This window comes from Cyprinodon tularosa, unplaced genomic scaffold (genome assembly GCF_016077235.1).
Source record: "Cyprinodon tularosa strain WSP-4 unplaced genomic scaffold, ASM1607723v1 ctg5, whole genome shotgun sequence".
Taxonomy (NCBI): Eukaryota; Metazoa; Chordata; class Actinopteri; order Cyprinodontiformes; family Cyprinodontidae; genus Cyprinodon; species Cyprinodon tularosa.
The window spans coordinates 3,264,587-3,286,903 of NW_024039229.1; the positions used below are offsets into that span (position 1 = coordinate 3,264,587).

The following is a 22,317-nucleotide window of genomic DNA, read 5'->3' on the forward strand; positions in this document are numbered from 1 at the left end:
GGTTGTATCTTCCACCGTCCTTTTCAATATCTATATGCTCTTAATCAGGCATCCCCAAACTCGGTCCTCGAGGGCCGCTGTCCTGCAGGTTTAAGATGTTTCACTGCTCCAGCACAGCTGATTTTAATTTATAGTTGATTAACAGGCTTTTGCTCTACTGCAATCATTATAATCAGCTGTGCTAAAGCAGGGAAACCTCTAAAACCTGCAGGACAGCGGGCCTTGAGGACCGACTTCGGGGATGCCTGCTCTTAATGAACGTAAATTACTATACTATGCAGATCTTATGCAAAACTGTCCGGTTCATAAAATGTAGAAATAAACTGAAATATGCAATTTATGGATACAATTTCTGCAGAAAGGAGAGACATTTGAACCCCAGACTCAAACACACTGTCTCTTACTGGACCTCCTCTGCAGAGCATTTATTAACAGAACATGATGCATGGTTACAAACAGAGTATTGTTCTGACAGAACAATTAATCAGATCATGAAGACAGAATTCTCCATCAGAATGACAAGGCAGGATGGTCTCCTGACTGAATCATGACACAGGAGTGGAGCATCCCCTCGCACAAATGTTTCATAAACACACATTAGTTTTATAATCATCATTGAATAAACCTAACAAAAACATTACCTATTGTCATTCATGTGCATTACTCTTTGAACTCATTGTGCAATAACACATGCAAACTACTGTGTAGCCTGTCATTTTTTTTACTTATTTATAAGGTCAGTACATTTCTGTAGTGCAAGTGCAATAACCCAAGTCAACTACTGTGTGGTTTTCCCTTAGCTTTCTATTGTGCAGATATTTTTATATCCAAGGGAAACATATTCCAGCACTGTACAACATTTTTTCTTATAGGCTTTTTTGGTACTATATGCACTCTTTTTATATTGTGTGTCGTATTTTTATCTTTAATGGCATTTGGTTTAACTTTTTGTACTCTATATAAGCTACTGGAACTAGAATTTCCTTGCCTGAAGGAGTAATCCCAAGAGATAAACAAATAAAGTTGAGTCTAAGATGACACACAGCTATACCACTGCAAAAAATCTAAATCTAGATGAGTCATTCTTTCTTAAAATAAGTGCATTTGTTCTTGAATTGAGGAGGTAAAAGAGAGATTTTGCCAATGGAACGACACAATTTACACTTGAAATAAGTCAATGCAATTGTGTTTTCTTATTTTAAGTGCATATTATCGGATTATCTTATTTTAAGAGTAAAAATACTCATACCATTGGCAAACTATCACTACTACCTACTCAGATTAAAAGTAAATAGACTTAATCTAAGACATTTTTTCTTATTTCTAGATCGCTTTTCCAGTGCATTGCAATGTCACCAGGTTACTATAACCCAGTTAAGTGCTGGAAGAGATCAACACATGGATGGTTGAAATGTCATTCAGCTGGTTATAGTGATGGACTCACACCTGAACCAGAGGCTCATAAAGACACGAACAACTCGACCTTTTATGACCTAAAGAACATCTCCAGAAATAAAGGATCCATGTCTCAGCAGGACCCTAAAAAAACTAATTCATGTGTTTATCTTTAGTTGACATGATTACTGTAGCAATATTTTCACAGGTCTGTCTAAAAACTGAATCAGCAGACAGCTGCAGTTGATTCAGAAAACTGCTGCACGGATCCTCACTAAAACTAAGAATATGTTTAGAGAACAGACTCATCTGTTAGTCTATAAATAACCTAATAACTCAGCACTAAAATACCACCCTGGTAAAATACCTATCTGGTGTTCCAGATCAGGTCTACCCTGCATACAGATCCAAACATGGAATACAGATCCTTATGTTCCACTAATCTGGAACAAAATTCTTGTTCTAATTAGTCATTTTTTTCTCTTTAGTTATATATGTTCAGTATTTATGGGCTTTTATACCAATGCAGTTTACTCTTTTGTTTCCTTATTTTCATATACTGTACTTTGAATTGTCTTGCTACTGAAATGTGCTTTATGAATAAACTTCCCTATATACTGATGAAGATTCTCAGTCATCCAGGTTATAGTCATTCGGTAAAAGTTCAAAAAAATGGAAAATCCACTGGATTAGGTTTCCAAGTCCAGTGGATTTTCCGTTTTTTTGAACTTTTACGGAAAAACTTCCCTAGACTTCATTGTGTTAGAAAATCATGTTTTATGGCAAAAAACAATGTTACCCACTCAAAACAAATGTTCTAATTGTGACGTAATTTAGTTCACATTTTAAGCTTTTTCTAGAATGCAGTCAATTTGGTTCTAATTCCAGTTTGAACCAGTTGACTTTTCTGAAAGGCTGCAGATTTTAACACACAGATCTGACCAACATAACCTCCAGCAGCTGCCTGTTCATAGACATTCATCAGTCATATTGCAAGTATAAAATGACTTCAAGGCTGGTATAAATCTGTCTAGGGGTCAAGAAACAGACAAAAAAAACCCCCAACAGTTCCTTAATATTTCCCTTCTCAGAATGCAAACTGCAAAAAAAAAAAAAAATTTGGAGGTGAAATGATTAGCGTCTTTAGCTACAATCGGACAAAGAAGTGATAAACCTGTAAGACATTAACAATATAAAAGCTGTTGTTAGTTATCACAGATATTAAAGGTACAGCTATATAGATAAGCAAATGGCCAGAGATGGCAAAAGTATTCACTTTCCCTACTTGAGTAAAAGTACAGATACTTGTGTTAAAAAATACTCTGGTAAAAGTGGAAGTACTGATTAAACTTTTTTACTCAAGTAAAAGTAACAAAGTACAGGCTTGTAAATTTACTTAAAGTATAAAAGTAAAAGTAGAAACCACGTTTTTCATGCCGTTGCCTACATTTTAAATGGATGTCTGCCAATAGGACTAGATCTCCGTTGTGTTCATTTTCAATCATCTCGTCGTCCATGCTACTATGCTAACGCCACCGCCACCAAGCTGCAATGATTTGCCGTGAATGAATACCGCCGAATCTGTCGATTCATCTTGTAGTGGTGCGTCAAATGCAACGTAGATTCCCATCCAATTAGATTGAATTTGGTATTGATGACGTGAAAAATAATAACGGTAACTCCATTGAAATGATTCAAAACTAAAGTAACGACACAATTTTTTAAAAATGTAAGGAGTAGAAAGTACAGATATTTGCGTAAAAATGTAAGGAGTAGAAATAAAAAGTCGCCATAAAAATAAGTAGTAAAGTAAAGTAAAAATATCAGAAAAATCTACTTGAGTACAGTAACAAAGTATTTGTACTTCGTTACTTCCCATCTCTGCAAATGGCGATAACAGAACTTTCTCCTCATCTCTGCATGATGTCTTGTTTCTATTATCTGCAGGAATTGTAATGACCTCTATAAAACAAAACATGCTTTTCCCCCATTTGCACATCTTTCCAGTCCTTCTCCATTTTCAGAATATGTAAACCAAATGAACTGTTTGCTAGTTCAATGGGATCTTCAGGGATCTGCTGCCCTCAGGCTATCAGACGGAATCAATAAGTAATTTGCTCACAAACAAAAATCAGAAATTGTATTTGGATTCATTTGTCCTGTGTTATATTTTCGCTGCAATCAAAAAATGAAGAGGGAGTCTGACTTCCTAAGTTGAGATCATATTTGATGCATGGTCTGTCCCACTGTTTACAGCCCTCCCAGCTTCTGCATTTTCTCCCCCCTCAGATGTCATACGTCTCGATGTTTACTAAATGTGTATTGATGTACTGTGTTTCCTCTCTTTCCTGGTCTCCTACTTTAGCCAGTATTGGCTGTCTCTTTGAAAACAGCAGAGAAAAATGAAATCAATGTGAGAAAGCATCACAGTGCTCTCCCTCAGGGCAGAGTCTCAAACAGCCGCTGCAGATATCGATATTTGTCACAATCAGAAATTTTACAAAGAAAAGCTTATAATGGTCCTTGAGAGGGAAACTCTAAGTGAAACAAATCTTTCATTTATTCCTTTAAAAGATTGAGAGCCCCTTACTGAAAGTGTTTGCTTTTTTGGAACCTCTTTGGATAATTTCAGAGCCTTCCGTGGAAGTTAGAGTATTAGCCACAAAAATATCTATTGAACACTGCAAAAAATATAAATCTCAATAGGTCATTTTTTCTTAAATTAAAGAGGCAAGTGAGACACTTTTCCAATGGAACAAGACAATTTACATTTAAAATAAAAATAAAAAAACTATTGCATTGTCTTATTTCAAGTGCATAATATCTAGTTATCTTATTTTAAGAGTTAAAATACTCATTCCATTGGCAGATCATCTGATTTACCTACTCAAATTTAAGGGTAAATACACTTAATTTAAGACTTTTTTTACTCATTTTTAGACCATTTTTGCAGTGAAGTGATTACATTGAAAAAAACTAAAGCTAATTTTGCATTTATGGAGGGAATGTGCCAGTGGCGCTGTGTAGTTCAATTTACCTGAAAAATGGATTATAAACCTAGAAATAAATGTAAAGTATGTAGAGGACAATGTCAGCCTTCATTAAGTGTTTGGTTCTTAATGAGAAAATCAGTTACCCTTCACCTTCAGAGTTTTTCTGAGGCCCCGTCCACACAAAGCCAAACCCTGGCCTAAACGCACACATTTTTCACCAAACCAGCCTCTCATCCATACGAAGCCGGCGTTTCGGGGGTCTGTAAACGATCTTTTTTTTTATTCAGCCGTCAGAGTGAGAAGATTTTGAAACGCCGTTTTCGCGTTTCCATCTTTAAGCTCTAACCGCATTTTTTTTTTTTACACGCATGCGTGATAGCGTCGCCTCTAAACACGAATGCGCGACACAGTATCACAACAACAATGGCGCCGTACTGTGTTGAATGGTTGCTGCTAATGCTACTCACCCTGCTGTCGGGCTTATAACAGAATATTCTTCTTCTGGAATATCTCCAGGAAGAACAGAGCAATATCGACGATATAGTTCAGCACCTGAATTTGACTGAACCACGAAAATGGACCCGCAGGGCAACCATGTATAAATATTAGTGCCCATGCCCAACATTTCGTCGCCTATTTTTGCTTTGGCACCACAGCGCCACTTATAGGCCTGGCATACATTTTGCAGCGTTTTCATGCATTCGTGTGGACGATCACATTTATTTTACGTCTCCGTCTTTACGACAAACGTTCTGGAAAATATTAGCGTTTCGTGTTCGTTTTGACTTCGTGTGGACGGGGCCTGACTGTTAAACAAAGTTTATACTTATGAAATCTCAGTAGCATCTTCTTCAGAGATGTAAAAGATTATTAAATGTCTTGTTTGGAACAATCTAACTTGGAGGCACAATAGCAGCCATTCAAAATGGCCCTTCCCAGTCAAAAGCCAGCCGAATGGCAGCCCACTTCCCTGCAACTCCCAGCAAAATCCCCTTTAACATCCAGCCACTGAGGTTCTTGTGGGCACTGGCGGTTCTAGACCAAATGTACCAGGGGGCCAGGAGGGGGCCAGCGTGTTTTCATGGGGGCACAGAAAAGCATGAAATGAAATACAGGCCTAGGGATTCAAATATAACAGCATAAAGTGACATTTCTATTTAATTAGATTTGACTAATATAAAAAAGGTCTTATTGGATCAATATACATTCATAATTTAGGAATTTTACATATTTTTGACTTAATTTAAGGTAAAATTACAGTTTTCTATAAAATCTGAATTAGAGCAACAAAAAAAAAAGATGAATTCATCTTTTCTTTTTATGTTAAAAACCATTTAGCAGATGAAAACTGGGGTCCTATCTCAACACCACTGAAGCTATCACCTTATTGTTTTTAAATAATTAGTAAAACAGAATTTGTAAAGAAAAAAAAAATGAAATCGATCCAAAGGACCTATCAGTTTCCTTAATTATAAGGAAAAAACTGTAAAGTCAAAACAAATTACACACTCTTTGGTTAAACAATAACAATTCTTGAGAAAGAAATTGGCTTGTTATGGAATAAGTATTCCTTGTATGCAAAACACTTCTTACTCAGACATTTTGTTGCCTTGCAGGTGAAACAGACTGAGTAAAAAACATTTTTCACTGGATAAATAGCATAACTAAATATATAAAGAGAAATCTAAATTTTCCAACCAGTGCAGTTTGGGACAATGGGTGAAACAACACATCCATGATTAATGGTTTGATACATCAATGCAGAATCAGAATATCTACCCACAGAAATTAATAAACGTTAAAAAAAAAAGTATTTGGTAAAGTGTACACAAGTAATAAGTAACTCGTTATAATATCTCATGTTAAAAACACTTTCATAAATTATGACAAAAATGTAGTTTTGTCCAAATTATAATGAAATAATGAAAAAACAAATAATTTAATTGAATAATAATGTTCCAGGCAAAGGAGAATCTTTTCCAAACCAATTTTCTTTTTAACATAAAACTTATGAAACCAGTAAGCTTATTAAGCTTAGTAAATGTAACCAGTTGCTTCCCACCTCTGCTGATAGATCAAGTCATGATGAAGCTGGTGATTAACGCCACTTCTTCGGACGTTCTGAAGACACAGCTGTGCTCTAATGATGGCTGTAAGGTGACTACAGCTGTGTTACACAATTATTGCATTAAACTTTGTTTTCTGCCTCTGCTTTAAATAACAGTTACTATTTAATGAAGGGAAAGTCGTGCTTTCTTTTTATACTAATGTTTTATATTTGATGGTTGAACTCAGTTGGTTTTAAAGATAAAATATATCTTTTAAAAAACCGAATAGGTCAAAGGTTGCTGGCGGCAGTGGGTTCAGTTTAATCGGTTGTGCTGACACGTTTATATCTCTGTAAGGGCTCATTAATTTATTGACTTAATTAAACGGGCAAAATATCTGGGAACAATCCACCAGTTCAGACTGGAAGGTTCTGAAACGTCTCACCAACTATAGCAGCTAATGCTGTGATGGCACCACACCACACCTTTCTGAGGATCTGAACTTTTCCTTTTACAGGTTTTACTTTACACCCCCCCCCCCCAACCACCATCGCCTTTGTAATAAAAGAGGAAGATATGAAGACGTTTTTGCCAACATCTGGCAGAGATGGGGACTCGAGTTTGTGACTCGTACTCGAGTCGCACTTAAGTTGCATATTTAATGACTTTAGACTCGACTTAGACTTGCATTTGAAGGACTTCACACTCGACTGAGACTCGTGATTTACGATTTGTGAACAATATTTTATTTTTAAGTGTTTTTTGTTTTACTAGATTGACTGATCGCCGCTCGCCTTACACAGCAGAGGTAAAAAAATAACAACAAAAAAACGGCAGAGGGGCTGTCAAACTGTCACGTAGCACTGACGTCACTGATGCAACGCTACGTGACATATATGCCCGTGCGCCCGTGCGCATGCATGCATGATCGACAAGCCAAGCTTTAAAAACTTCATGGCAGTCGAAGAGGAGAAATATGTTGTGAATAATGTTGTGAATTGGCACTAAATAAATAAACTGAATTGAATTTAAAATACTGCTTACTTAAAATACCGCCAAGTCGGTTCTGTCTGTTCCAGGGCATTAAGTTACAAAAAGTTATTGCCACAATGTTTCTTTTATGAAAGAATTGTTATTGTCCTGGTATTTATTTAGGGTTTTTCTTTATCTGTTGTAGTTGCTAACTTCATATGTATTAATAAAAAGCAGGATTGTGATTGTTTTTTTTCCACAGTCCTCATTTTCACTTAAAAATAAAAGAGCAGACATTTACTCCTAAAACTAGAAAAAGTTGTAACCACAAAGGTAAATACTGGTAAATCTGGTAAATACTGGTCAGGTAAATACTGTAAGAAAATTGTTGTTTTTGAAAGAAAAAAATAAAGATGCAAAATTTAACTGGAAAAAAAGAATTGCGCGTGTGCTTTTTTAAATTGTATTTTTCATTTCCCAGTTCAAGATAATGATCATTCCATAGATATAATAGCGACCTTTAAGCTATACCTGTCATGATGGGTACTCTAAAAGTGACCCAATTATGCAGAACACCACTGACTGACACAGGAATAAAAGTTCAACAAGTTTATTTTGACACAAGCACACAGAATGTACTGGTTCTGGTTCGGGCCTGGATACTGGTTCACCGGAGTCTGCGTGAGAGACAGTTCAGTTAGCGTTGCACGTTGGAGCTTGATTTCTTGATAACAACTGATTGTACCTTGAGGGTTCATGAGGTTAGCTTTGGGAGAGTCACTGTTGGATCTGGAGAGGAGTTGATCAGCAGAGTCCGCTTGCTGCTTCAGCGTCTCACGTCTAAAAATGAACAGACCTTGGCTTTGGGTTTTCCAGCTCTTAGTCCAGAGCTGCATGGAAGTTCTCTATGGTTCTTCAGGTTTGGCTCTGAGGGTCGGCTCGGCAGGTTAGCTCTTCCAGAGCTTCACAGAGGAGACACTGGTTTCCTGGAAGATAGAGACAACGGTTAGAATCCTGGCTGGATTCAAAGTCATGAAGATACACTGAGAGTCTAGGCTTAGGCGCTGACCAACTGGATCAACACTGCGGCGTTGAGGCAAAGTCTGAAGACAGCTTATATAGTGGAGCCTCTGATGATCTTGATGGGCTGCAGCTGTGCAGGAGGCTCCCTCAGAAGGATCCACGGCGGACTCTGCTGGAGAAAGGTGGAACTTCTCCAGCTCCCAACAATACCGTCTCAGTGACGGAGATGAAAACACAAGGAGAAACAAGCAAGCACGAAAATTATTGCACTTATTTTAATTAATCGAGTGATTAGAATTTATTGTGTGATTAATTGATAATTGTGACAGGCCTTCTCAAGACTTGAGACTTGACTTGGACTTGAGCTCTCAAGACTTGAGACTTGACTTGGACTTGCAAAAAATGACTTGTGAACATGTCTGACATCTGGTCCACTAACTCCCTGTATTAACATCTGCATCAACACTAAATGATAACCACAGATCTCAAACTAACAGCTCCATGTTTTTTCCTTTTAAAATTATGAATCTATTCAGCTGGTTTATTCTTGTTTGTTGCTCAGGAAATGGAGAGGCAGGTTGGGTCAATCTTACTGATTATATGTTCAGCAGAGCATACATCTAATAAAGCATTTAGTGGGTTTTAATAGAGACATATCTTCCTCCATCCAGAGCCTCTCAATGATTATGAAGTAGAAGCAAAGAGCCTTATACTCTCCATCTCCTACGCATGTAAACATAAAGCATACGGTTCTCTGACGTCAACTGCCCATCATGTACAGCGTGATCTCTCTCTCCTGTGTTCTGTCAACCTTCAAGAACTGTTTACTTTTTTTTTGTTTTTTGGTTTCATAACACAGCTTTCTGTATTTTATATTTCTGTGTCACTATAAGATCCATGGAAAACTTAGGCTGGAAGCTTGATCTTTAAAATTCAAGTAAGCCAAAAGGTAAACTTAATTTAGTCTAAATGTGATCATAACATCAGCAATGTTGTCCTTGTTCTTCTCTAAATGTGTCAACCGAAAGTCCCTGTTGGCGTTTTTCATTTATTCATACACTTAATCACCTTAAACAGTCTGAATACAAATTGAGGCCATTAAAGGTACATTTGTAGTCGCTTTATATGCATTACATCCTAACGCAAAAAGACCTAAATCTAGTTCATTATTATATAATAAGTATGTGTTATCCATTTTCCCCTCCTGATAGTGTGTTGATAGTCCTTTTTGAGCCTAAATGGAAACTCAGCATTGGGTACGATTAGCTGATATAAACAGACGTGGCGCAGTCTAGCGGTGGTGCCAGATAGCCAGATGTTGGCCACTAATGCAGCTACCAAATAAGTCGCAACCAATCTGTAATGTCTCGCTAAAATCCAATGAGGATAGGGTTTAAAAGCATTGCTAACACCAGTAGCACTATTAGAGTAGCAAGGACGTGTAATCACATGTCTATCAGCTTTGTAGTGACATTAGAATGCTTCCTGACCTTTAGCCCAAGCTTTAGAGTACACCAACGGTCAGAATGTTTTTCCAGCTCACTTTTGGTTTTATTCCTCTTGTACTCAAACTCAACAGTTGGAATTTTGTCTACAAGCCTCAATTGGTTTGGTTAGTTGACCAATTGCAAGCATGTGCAGGGATGTAATCCCAGTCACATGATGTTATATTAAATTTATTTCAATTCAATTCAGTTTATTTATATAGCGCCAAATTCACAACACAAGTTTTCTATCTAAGGAAAACCAGTTGACTGCATCGACTCATTGACTCAAATACAATCCCTCACACTAAGCATGCTTGTAGCGACAGTGGAGAGGAAAAACTCCCTTTTAACAGGAAGAAACCTCCAGCAGAACCAGACTCAGTGTGAGCGGCCATCTGCTGAGGCCGACTGAGGTTCATGGAGACAGAAGCAGAGATACAAAAAGCAGCTGTAAAGGGCGGCCTCGTCCAGGAAACACACAGCCAGGCAGACGAGCTCTGAGCCAGCTCTCATTTCAGAGGATGAAGAGAGCACATCCAGCCAGTCACGTTCAGAGAAACAGGACTACACTGAAAAAAAAAAACAGGCCGATCTCCAACAAATATAAACAATGGTGTTGATGGAAGCAGCACAGCTGATATTTCTCTCCAGGATGGCGTCACAGCCAAACAGGAACAGATGAGGCAAAGCTACTATGAGAAAAAAGCAGAGAGAGTAGAATATTAGAGATTGAACTAACAGATTCTGCAGAGTAGGAGAATAGAGATAGAATGAAGCAGAATGATGAAATGGGGGTCCCTATGTTCTCCAAAAGTCTAAACCTATAGCAAATCTACACAGACTATATTTACTAACCAACTGAGCAAAGATAAAGCTTAAAAGATAAAAATGACGAGTACTACAACAGAAGGACCTCATTAATTGCCATAAAACTTTGAACCCAGCCAGAGATAGTACTGGCATAATAATAAAAAATAAATTAAAATAATCTGACTATGTAGTCTATGTTTAGACCTGGATTCAACTTTATTTATCCCTTGGGATTACTCCTTCGGGGAATTTCTGGTTCCATCAGCTTATACCTGTATAGAGTAGAAAGGGCATAGTTAAAGCAAGATGCCATTTAAGATAAAAATACAGCAGACAATATATAACGAGTGTATATAGTACAAAAAAGCGTAAAAAAGTTGTAATGTCCTGGAATATGTTCCCTTTAGATATAAAAATATCTGCACAGTAGAGAGCTATGGAAACCAGACCGTTCCTACGTTTCACAGCATAGTTTAAATGATACCTTTTTTGTGTGTTTTTAGCTAACTTGGTTGCATTGAATTAGATCAATATTGACCTATTGCTCACTTTAGAAAATCCAATCTTCGCAGGTATCGTGGATATGGGAACCAGTTGATGGCCAGAGGGACAACATTGCCGTGTTCCACCCGATTTACGGACGCAGTTTTCCCAACAATGCCTTTAAGGATCGAGTTGTCTTTCTCCACAACGACCTTAAGATTCCGTCCATAAGGATTAATAACCTCCGCATGTCTGATGCTGGACGCTACACCTGCGAATACGCCACCTACCCATCTGGAAACGAACAAGGAACCACAACACTGATAATGCTCGGTGAGTACAGGCATACTATTATACTGTTACGCCCACAGGTGAACAATTGACGCTGCAAAATCCTGTGCACTACTTGTACTTTTTACTAAATTGGATCTGAGCTTTAAACAGACTTTCAGAAAGTCTTTCTGTTCATCTTTCCTCTCTACAATCTGCTCATTTCCACGTTACAAAAAAAGAAATTATGTAAAAGGAACCAGATAGACTTGGAGTCTTAGGTTGAATTTTAAGAACCGCCAAATTTTCTCAGGATTTGTCCTGATAAGTATGGAGGATAAAAAGTGCCAAAATTAAATAAATAAATACAGCATTAAATAAATAATTAAATGTGTCAATAATTAAATAAATAAATAAATAAATGTGTCATTCATTAAATAAAACCACGTCTCTAATATAAAATCCCACAATTAAATAAATAAATACAGGGATAAACAATTAATTAAATGTGTAATTCATTAAATAAATAAGGAATTAAACATATAAATGTGTCATTAATTTAATAAAATACGTCTTCATTTTATTGAAAAAAAATATATAATTATTTCAGTGTGCATTTAATTATTTCATGGTCCTGTGCATCGAAACCATTAAAAGAATCTCTCAAACTCACCCATCAAAGTTAGGGGGCGGGGTTAACGTGAATCGAGTCTCTGTAATCGATTTGCTTCGCCTTAATGTGCAGGGTGACCAATCAGGTGTTAGATAACCTCCCCCTAACTTTGATGGGTGAGTTTGACAGATTATTTTAATGGCACATTTATATATTTAATTCCTTATTTATTTAATGAATTACACATTTAATTGTTTATCGCTGTATTTATTTATTTATTTATTTATTTATTTATTTATTTAATTGTTAGCCTGACGTAGTCCGACTCAATTCTAGTCAGAATGAGTCTGATGCTGCTCCATAGAGCTGTGATTATGGGGCGTGTTTCGAACGAACCCGGAAAAAAAATGCCTCTGCACTCAATTGGATAGACCTACAACCAATAAGAGCAACGGAGTGCGTGACGTATGTTAAGCGAGGCATAGTTGTTGTCCACAAAAATCAAAGCGTGCAGTTGCACGCCTATAATAAGAAGATGAGACTTGATCGTGTTTCTCTGTTCCTCTTTTAAAATTAATTTGCTGTCAATATCTTCTAGAACAGACCTAATAGCAGAATCTACTCACCTAAACTCTCCAGCGGCAGCCATTATTGTTGTCACCCAAGCGCGCATTGGTCACGTGGTTGATTACGTTACTGTTGGTCATCTGTCCATCATTGTATAAAGCCTGCCCTGACAATTTGATTGGATCGCCTGGCAGTGGGTGATTATACTCGCGCTACTATGGAGCAGAGCCAGACCGAACTTCCCCGACCTCAAACTTTGTGGGCGGGACTAAGTTCGGAATGGCACCCAGGCTATTTAATTGTGGCACTTTATATTAGTGATGTGGTTTTAATTAATGAATGACACATTTATTTATTTAATTCCACATTTAATTAATTATTGACACATTTAATTATTTATTTAATGCTGTATTTATTTATTTAATTTTGGCACTTTTTATCCTCCATAGATAACATGTTGCACAAAATATAAGGTATATTTCCTGGAAATACTCATGATTTGGCTCCTGGGGTTTTCTAACTCCATGTCAGTACGTTAAAGAAGACTCACAGGTAATTAAGGTAAATGTGTTGATGCGACCAGAGGGTAATTTGGAAGATAAGATAACCTGCAGCTGTTTTATTGTAGAAGTTTCTACTGTATCACTGTAGCGATGTTTCCATTAATGGCTTTTCAGTGATATATAGCATGTAAAAACAGACCAGGGGGCAGATTTTAAAGAGCCTTCTGTGAACTGAGCTCCTAATGTGAAGAAAATCTGTTTGGAGAATGCAGATATTTAGTTCTGCCGGCGTTTTTCCCTCCTCTTTGTGTACAGATTCATGAAATTCAAATGCTTTATTTTGTTTGTAATAGAAATAAATGTATTCATATGTGTGCACTTCTGTTTTTTAGTTCAGTCTGTCAAACATTACAACTAAAAGCTTTAACTTAATGAATGTTTTTGTAGCCTCTCTATTACAAAAGGATGATACATTTTCAGAGCAGATTCCTGCTTCTGTATGAAGGGAGTTTAGAGATTTTAAATAGAACATAATTTGTTGTTCTTTTTTGATTTTCTGGCACAGTAAACCTTTTTCATCCCAACATATACAAGCTGGGAGTTGCCTTTATTACAATTTATACACCAATCAGGCATAACCTAATGGCCGCCAGCCTAATGATGTTTTTGTCCGGTTTCTGCTGCTAAACAACCCAGACCTGTTGAGAGATTGGGGCCCTCTAGACCCCTGGAGGTGTGCTGTGGTATCTGGCACTGGAATGTAAGCCGCAGAACACTCCATCTGGGTCCAAATAATTATGGTACCACATGGATACGCTGTCGCTGGTCCCCAAGCTGACAGAACACAACCTTGAAAATAAATCGCTGTGGCACTGCTGCAGAAGTTAACCGCATGCCCCTCATCCTATGGGGGAGTCTCACTGCTTATTACATGTAATATGTGGCTGACTGTGACCCTAAAACATCCAAGATTTCAAGGAATATCTTTTTATTTTTTTTACAGATATTTTTTTCTACTCATTTGGTACAAATATTCTGGGAACAAAGAAATGAGACAAGTTTCTAGGAATTTAATATATATGTTTTCATAACTGATGACTTTCTTGCTGCCATCAATAAATGAAGCAGTTTTGTCCTTTTAAAATTTTTCGAGCAACCAGCCTTGCATTAACTGCGGGTTTAAGTGTACAGAAGAGGACTTAACATCTGGGAAGCTAAGTGGATTAATGCATATCAGACTACTAAATAATGAACTATAAGCAAAACTTCCCTTCAGAAAAGAGAACATCCACTGACTCATTAAGGATTAAATGATTGTTGCAGAATGCTGTTAGCAGTCTTTGTTAAATCTCTTTTTAAATAAGAATAGAAAGTACGTGGAAGGAGCTTTTAAGGCAAAACAAATCTTTTTATTGCATCTCTCCTTAAGCCTTAATATGCAATAACCTCCTCGTTACAGACCATAATCAGCAAAGTATTTAAAAAAAACATCAATATTCACCCTCTTCTGTAGCTCATTGCATTTTGTCATTTATAATAATAGCAAAGACCTAATATGTACTAATTAAAAATTGATATCACACTAGTAAAAATAACTGGCAGCTATTTAGTTGAAATGAAGGCAATATCGTTTCACGGCAAAAGTCAATAAAAAGTAGTTACAGAGGAGGAATTTTTATTCTATACAGGCAAAATGAAACCATTCAGTTCATAGTTATGTCTGGTTTAAGTATTTTGGTAAAACAGACTACAGGAGGGATTAATGACATTCATAAGCAGTAGACCTGTAGCATGTCGGCCTATGAGTGGGGATGAGCAGACATTAGTAGGGCTGAAAAAAGCCAAAATATCGGTAATGGAAAAGTTTAAAAAATTGATTGTATGGAGTAGAGTCAGGTTAAGTAGAGGCGGTAGAAAAGAGGGATAAAGAAATGGTTCAGAATCAGAACAGTCAACCCAACTATGAGTAGAATTATGAAGGAAAACACTTTGCCAAGGATATCTACAGAAAAATGTTTTTATCACACAGATGAAATTCCAAAAACTGGAGGAGCCTGTGAGTGGTGCTGTAACACTACCACAAAGGTAAAGAATGTCAAATTTCCAAGGTGTGTGGGAATGGTTGGACAGTAAGAGTGACAGGAGTGAGAATAGGGGTGTGTCCCGGATCAAAGTCTGCATTGTCTCTAGGCTGCTTTTGCAGACTGATTACATCACAGGCGTCCAAATCCTGCATCCTTGGGAGTTCCACTTTGAAGAACACATCAAAGTATCCCTTGTGGCTATTGTTTGTCATTGAGTGCAAAGCAGATTAATACCTTTCAGCACTGGTCGCGGACAGTGGTGGTAAAAATTATAAATAGAAATTGAAATAAACGCCCTTTAGGATCCAAATTAAACCTAAGATGTAGCCAACCAGAGACAGTTTACTTTGTCTGGTTGGATCTACCCTAAAGATGCGAAGCTTCGCTCTAGCCACGAAAACAGGTCCAGACATAAGTAGCAGAGGAGAACCTAAAGGCTCATAAAAAAAAGTAATGGGTGCAGAGTAGGAGGGGCAGAAGGTGATAATGTGTGGCCTTGCAGCATTAAATCAACTTGTATATACGCAAAATACGCACGGAAAAGTAGTTTATATGGGTTTTTGTTTTTGTTTATTTATAATGTATGGGCTCATTTTAGAGAATTCTGTAGAGTTGGCACTCAAGGTGGCTAAAAACATTCCCGCCCTCAGAGCAAGTTTTAAAGGAAAAAGTCTGGTCAGCAAGGAATAAACAATGGATCATTATCTATACCAAAAACTAGTATGTTCGCAGTGATTTAATGAATTAATAATTTTCATCGTAATCACTGAGTCTGGGAGCGGCCATTTTTGCCCAAATATAGCAACACCTCCCTCCTGCCAACTTCCAGCAGTGACGTCACGGTGCGGTAAGCCTAGCGCCATTCTCCCCGCTTTACAGGCAAAATCAACGGGAACTACTAGACACATCTGCTATCAACAACAATTATTGAAGATTTCCAGAGGACTTGACCATTGAAATTCGTCAGAGCTTTAGTTAAACTGACAATGCCCACGTGCATGGCAGTTGGATGTTGGAATACATCAGATAAAAGTGAAAAATTTGTTATTTCACCTTTCCGATTCATTGTCCTTCATGGACGGGTTCTTCGTTGGATTGCCAACTTGAAGGGAGGATTTGGCATCGAACTTCTGGCCAGAGAAAAAAAATGAAGAAGAATGTTTTCAAGATGACTTGGATAATAGCACATTGTGACAAACACCAGATACATCACTGGGACTTCATCAACAGCCGATACCGCACCGTGACGTCACAAACCAGTAGGTGGCAGTAGTGTTCTTTGACAAACATGGATGCCTCCAGTAAAGCACATTCAAATGAAAATAACCCCTAATCAAAATATTTATCATTTATTGAACAGGATATAATTATTTGATATTTAAAGTACTTTCAGAAGTTTAAATTCTGAATATGACCGGACCCTGCCTACACACACTAATTAATGCTGTCTCCAATGCTGTCTACAGCATTGGAGGGCTGTCAAGGAGGAAATGCAGTCTTTTGAATCCGATATGCTTGAATAGAGACGCATCTAAAACATGAAGGACAGTGAGCTCTGAGGACCAAGGTTAAAAAAACCTGGCCTAAAGGATAATATTAAACTCAGTTTCATCTGGACAGGGCTGCTAGAGGCAGCTACCAAGGGTAGAGAGCAGAGAGCAAAGTTTAGGATGGTAAATACTTGCTCAGTGTCAGCGTCTACCCACTGCACTGTTTGTTCTCAGCAGCCTATAAAGTAGCATGCTCTTCAATCCAGTATTAGAAATAGAACAATGCGACTGAAGCTGCTGTCTTTATGTATTAAGCTGAGTGCGTGTTTAAAAAAGGCCCATACTTTTTGTTATCTGAGACAGCTGGTGGTGTATTTTCCATTTTTACTGTCCAAAAGAATATTATGCTGGATTTTTTTACTTCTCACAGTCAAAGGACCCGAGTAGGCTTCATGTTTAAACAAGAAGCTTTTCATTTGATTGTTACACTGAAGTGCTGCAATCACACATTTAGAATTACTACTGGAAGAACAAAAGCTTCATACATCCAGCATTCTGAGCTGAATGAATAAAGCAGTTCAATCTCCTCGGGATTACTTAACCTCCTACGTATTATTATTATTATTTCAGGGTGTGATGGGTTTTTTGAGTTCTTGTTTTCTCTGTTTTTGGTTTATTTTGCACAGGAACATATTATATTAGACATTACTGTTGATGAATCAGTCAATCAGAAAGCAGTTTTTCTCTTCTTCGCAGGCAAAGCAGAGATCTGTTTAAAATTGGGGGCTTTGAAGATTTGTTTTTTCTTTTGCTTTTATTTGTTTGACTTGTTCTTTGCTGCAGTCTCTGGTGTGACAAACACTAAACACAAAATGATTTCGAACCGCTAAATGCCACATTTGTTAGAGGTTTTGTGGTGACCTTTTAGTAAAATTTTCTATTAATGATGTTAATATTAATTTCTTAAGTTTTTGATAGAATTACTTTTTAACCTTAATCTTCTAACAGTAGTTTGCTTAGAACTTATCCCTTTATTCCTGACAGACCTTGTGTTAAACACGGTTTCAAGTACAAAATATATTTAAAAAATGGAAATAGAAGTACTTTTCAGTAAAATATATACAGTGAGGAAAATAAGTATTTTAGCACCCTTTTTTGTTTTGATGGGTTAACGTAGTTGAGAGCGAGGACCCCTAGGAGCCCAAAGACTGAGCCTCTCCTCCTCAGCCATCCCGTTTGCCTGACATCGTCCAAAGTCCACTTTTGGTTAGGTCTTTGATCGGTACTCTGACCTCGTTCACTTTGACCTTGTTCACTTTTACCTCATTGGTGGCATCCGGTTCAAGACTTTGATGTTTCTTCATGAGCAATACCATTTTCCTTGTTGAGTTGTTAGGTTTATTCTTTATACATCATGTGCATAGTTATTCTGTTAGCCAGATTAGAGTAGAAGGCCTTCCTTCACATTGTGGATGTCACTGTGTGTACGGAGGTCATCTAATCAGGACAGCCTTCGTGTCTTTAGAAGTACACAGGATGTGGGCACATCTTGGAGCCGGACTGATGGAGGAGACGTATCTGTTATCCTTGGGCAGTGACGCAAGCTAAACATCCACATGGTCCACCACATGGGCTCATGAGGTATAAGAAGGAGAAGATGACCTTGTTCGGGGCTCAATCTTTGCTCAACTTTGCCGGACGCTCGCTGACGTTTTTTTGAGCCCACAGCTGTGCAAACTCCAAGCAATTTCTCTGCCCTGTAACGACCTGATCTGGAATAAACTCTGTTATAGTCCTTTTTTATATGGTTGTACCCAGTTTGAGTTAAGAGTAGTAAATAACTTGCTCCCAGGAAAATAACTGGTAGGGAAGTTCTGAGGCGCAGCTGCTATCAGGGGGACATAACTTCCATATTAACAGAGTGGTCTTTTAGATCTGCGTTACCATTAACTGTCAAATTTTGTAAATTGTAAAATTACAAAATAAATTTGCTTACTGAAAACATGACAATTTTGTAATCGAAGAAAAACGGTTTAGTTTTTTATTTAAAAAATAAAAATGGGCAGAAATTAAATCTGTGTTCTTCATCACACAACCTCCTCAAACACCAGACATCATGTCAGATGGTCTTGATTTATTCCAGAGATAGTTGTTGAAAATTGTGCTGTTTGGTTGGTCTGATTTTGTCCCGCTTTAGGATAATTATAGATGTTGAAAAGACTTTCCAAACCAAGTTTTCAACCTCATCTGAAAATTACAGCTTTTCACTTTTCAATGAAATTTCGATATCGTTTGGACGTAAATCACGTCGTCTTTTCAACAAATTATGCCCAGAAAGCCGCAGGAAGACAACTAGATATCATTCCTGGGGAGAAAAAAATGAAGGCATCAGGACATTGTAGGAGGGCATTATTTTTAGTAAGTCATCAGATTTACATGTGATTCAAATGACCTATTTAATGGAAACGGCACAATTCTGAAATATTTATTTATGTCACTACAGTATCTGTGGATAATAGCACTTTTTTTACCTTCTCCATCAAGCAACTTCACAATATCTTCTGCCCTTATTCTGGGTTTGACAAACACATTTTCACATAAATCATATTTAATCTCTGCGACACAGAACCCATCTCCTTCCTGAGGAGTGTGATAGCTGGACGTCTCCCTTCTGTTTATCTTTCAATTAAGTTATAATAACAGCTAAACATGGCACCTTCAGACATCCGGAAATTGTCTGCATGGATAAACCAGGATCGTGGAGGTTTACAGTTCTTAATCTCTAATACCTCTGTTTGATCCCCCCCCCCCCCCCCCCGTGATCAAATCCAGTCAAGTAATTAATCAGAGGTGTTACCTTAAAGTAGATCCATAGATTGGCCTCAATACAACTAAAATAGACTGAAATAACAGAAATGATAAGATGCTCAAAATCCATGAGTTTACCCATCCAGACATTCAAATTGTTTATAAAGGAAAATAAACCAAGGGATAATAAAATTCTAGATTTATGGGAATTAAGCTTAAAAGATGTCTTTTTTTAGGAAAAGATTCTCCTGTGTTTTTGCTTTTTAGGAGATGCATCTGCTGCTATAATGCGGACGTTCCACTTGTCTGCTGGGGTGAAAAGAGAGCTGAGCATAAAGGCAAAGCTCTCAGCTTACGTTCCTGTCCTTACCTATATGGTCATGAGAGGTAAAGGATAGAAGACTGCGAGTCTCTGCTGATGCTGCCCATTCGATCCCATCCACAATAAAGTGGAATACGACTAGCAGGAGCAGATAGAAATCAAATTTTTTTAACCCTTTAAAGCCCGATCCAAGATTAAAACAAAACAGAAAATTACTTTTTTTTGGTTTGAAGTCCTTATTTGGTCTTTTAACAAAATATGTAAAAAGAAAAAACAGAAATACATTTTTGATATTAATAATTTATTACTATGCGATAAGTCAAGATTATTTTTTGTGTAGTCTTCTGCCCTCTGTTATCAGGTATATCTGATTGTGTACAATAGGATTTTGAGCAAAGTTTTTATCATTAAATTATGCAAAAGGTGTCATACGCAAAATATTTCAGAAACCGTATGTATCAAATATGATACATTTGGCATTACAGGGTTAAATCTTACTTTCAGACACTAAAGATGATAATTTTTCAATCACTGACTTTAAATATGTACTGCAACCATATATATCTACCTCTAAGCGGAATACATTTTTGACTACCAACTGGTAAAAATAATAATTAATAATCACTATTATGTAAGTATAATCCTCAGAAATAAACCAATTAAACAATCATTGCACTAATTAGTTACCTTAATCTTTTCTGCGTTGTAAAACTCATTTAACAGGTCATGAATAGTCCCATAGCTCTGTAGTGACTCATTTTACTCTAAATGCTCTGTGGTCATCTTGCCAGCTTCTAAAGGCTGTTAAATGCCTTCAGAGTACAATACATTAATTTTCCTATGTTTGGTTTTATTTTTTCACAACTTTATCAAAAAGATTATTTTTTTTTATCTCTTAAATCATTTGAGCTGAAAATATTTACTTTTTCTCCATTAAAAGCTCATCCTTTTCCATTAAAGATCTTTAAGCTTGTAAAGATCCGCGATTTCAAATGTCCCTAAATATCCAATATTTCTCTAATTGCTTGTTGTTGCTGTTGGTGCAGTATTTAATCTTTATCGCTGTAGAGCGTTTTTAAGTGCAATGAAGATTGCTTTTTAAAAAAATGCATTATTAATATTAAAACCATTCCCCATGGTGAATTGTTTTCAATCTTTCACTGCAATACGATGGAATCCTGATTGCATTAGGAAGGACATATAGGGTAAAAACTTTGCCTATTTTGTGAGCAAATCATAGTGACTTGATGGAGAGAACTCTAAATATGGGAGCAGCTGAAAAAAAACTCATATCCATTAAAATATCGATATAAACATCATAGACGTCTTTATTTGACTCCTTCTGGGTTTCTAGAGTTGGCAACCTTGTATCTATGGGCATTGCAGTCAGTCTTTATATTCAAATGTTGAAATTCCCTTTATCATTCTGAGTCCAAATGACTTATGTCCAAAATCCCTTTAAGCGGTTAGCGTCATTGCTAACAGAGAGGCGTTCATGGTGATCCCATGCCAGGTGGGGTCTTTCTTTTTTGGTCATTCTGTTTTTTTGGTTACCTGAGAGCTTTTTTTTTTTTTTACATTTTCATGAGGTGTTACCAAATAGGCTTTGGACTTTGTGTGTTTGGGCCTGGTTCTGCTAGAGATTTCTTCCTGGTAAAAGGGGAGTTTTTCCTCTCCACTGTCGCTACAAGCATGCTTAGTGTGAGGGATTGTATTTGAGTCAATGAGTTGATGCAATCAACTGGTTTTCCTTAGATAGAAAACTTTGAATCAATTTGACTGGATGATCTGGTTGAACTGTAAACTGCCTTGAGATGACATGTATTGTGAATGGGCGCTATATATAAATAAACTGAATTGTCTCCCTGTTGTTTCTATGTTGAACTGGTGATCAGTCTTTGCCTTTGGCTCATTGACCATTGTATGTGAGCCCCGGTAAAACACTGGTCAACACTAAAAATACTACAATGTAAGCAACACCAGCAGATCATTGTGAGTTCTAAGAATTTTGATTGTTTTTAAGGCGATTTTTTTTAGTAGAGATTGTAAAAAGTAGAAAAGAGTATGGAGTTAAATAGGCTATAAAGCTGTCTGCCCCATGGAAGTACATATACGTAGAAAGGATGCGTCACTTTGTGGTTCTGGAAAGGTTCACTGAGAGGTATAGTCTGGCTGGTGCACAGAAAAATCTGGGCTAAGCCTCCTAACTGCTGTTTCTGTTGGCAAAAAGCACAGACAGACTGGAGAATACCTGCTGGAAAGCTCAGTTGTCTTTTTGTGTGGCTCTGAGAGGGTGCCAAACTCCCTGAGACTGAACCTGGACCGAGTGACAGCATTTGGCAATCGGAACACCTCGAAGTCGCTGGAGAACAGTCATATTCTATCTTCTTGGAAATACAATCCATATGAGCCAATCACATTAGACCTTATTGAATCCACAGCTGCTGGA

At 37.3% G+C, this 22,317-nt stretch overlaps 1 protein-coding gene across 4 annotated transcripts in view; it reads left to right on the top strand.

Moving 5' to 3' along the window:
• The window catches only part of pvrl2l (PVR cell adhesion molecule related 2 like), a 603,137-nt gene that overhangs the window by 255,051 nt on the left and 325,769 nt on the right, over positions 1-22,317 (top strand). For all 4 annotated transcript variants that reach the window (XM_038302856.1, XM_038302858.1, XM_038302857.1 and 1 more), the window contains exon 3: positions 11,301-11,544. In XM_038302856.1, the coding sequence (XP_038158784.1) occupies positions 11,301-11,544 (244 nt within the window). The remainder of the gene's footprint in view (positions 1-11,300; positions 11,545-22,317) is intronic.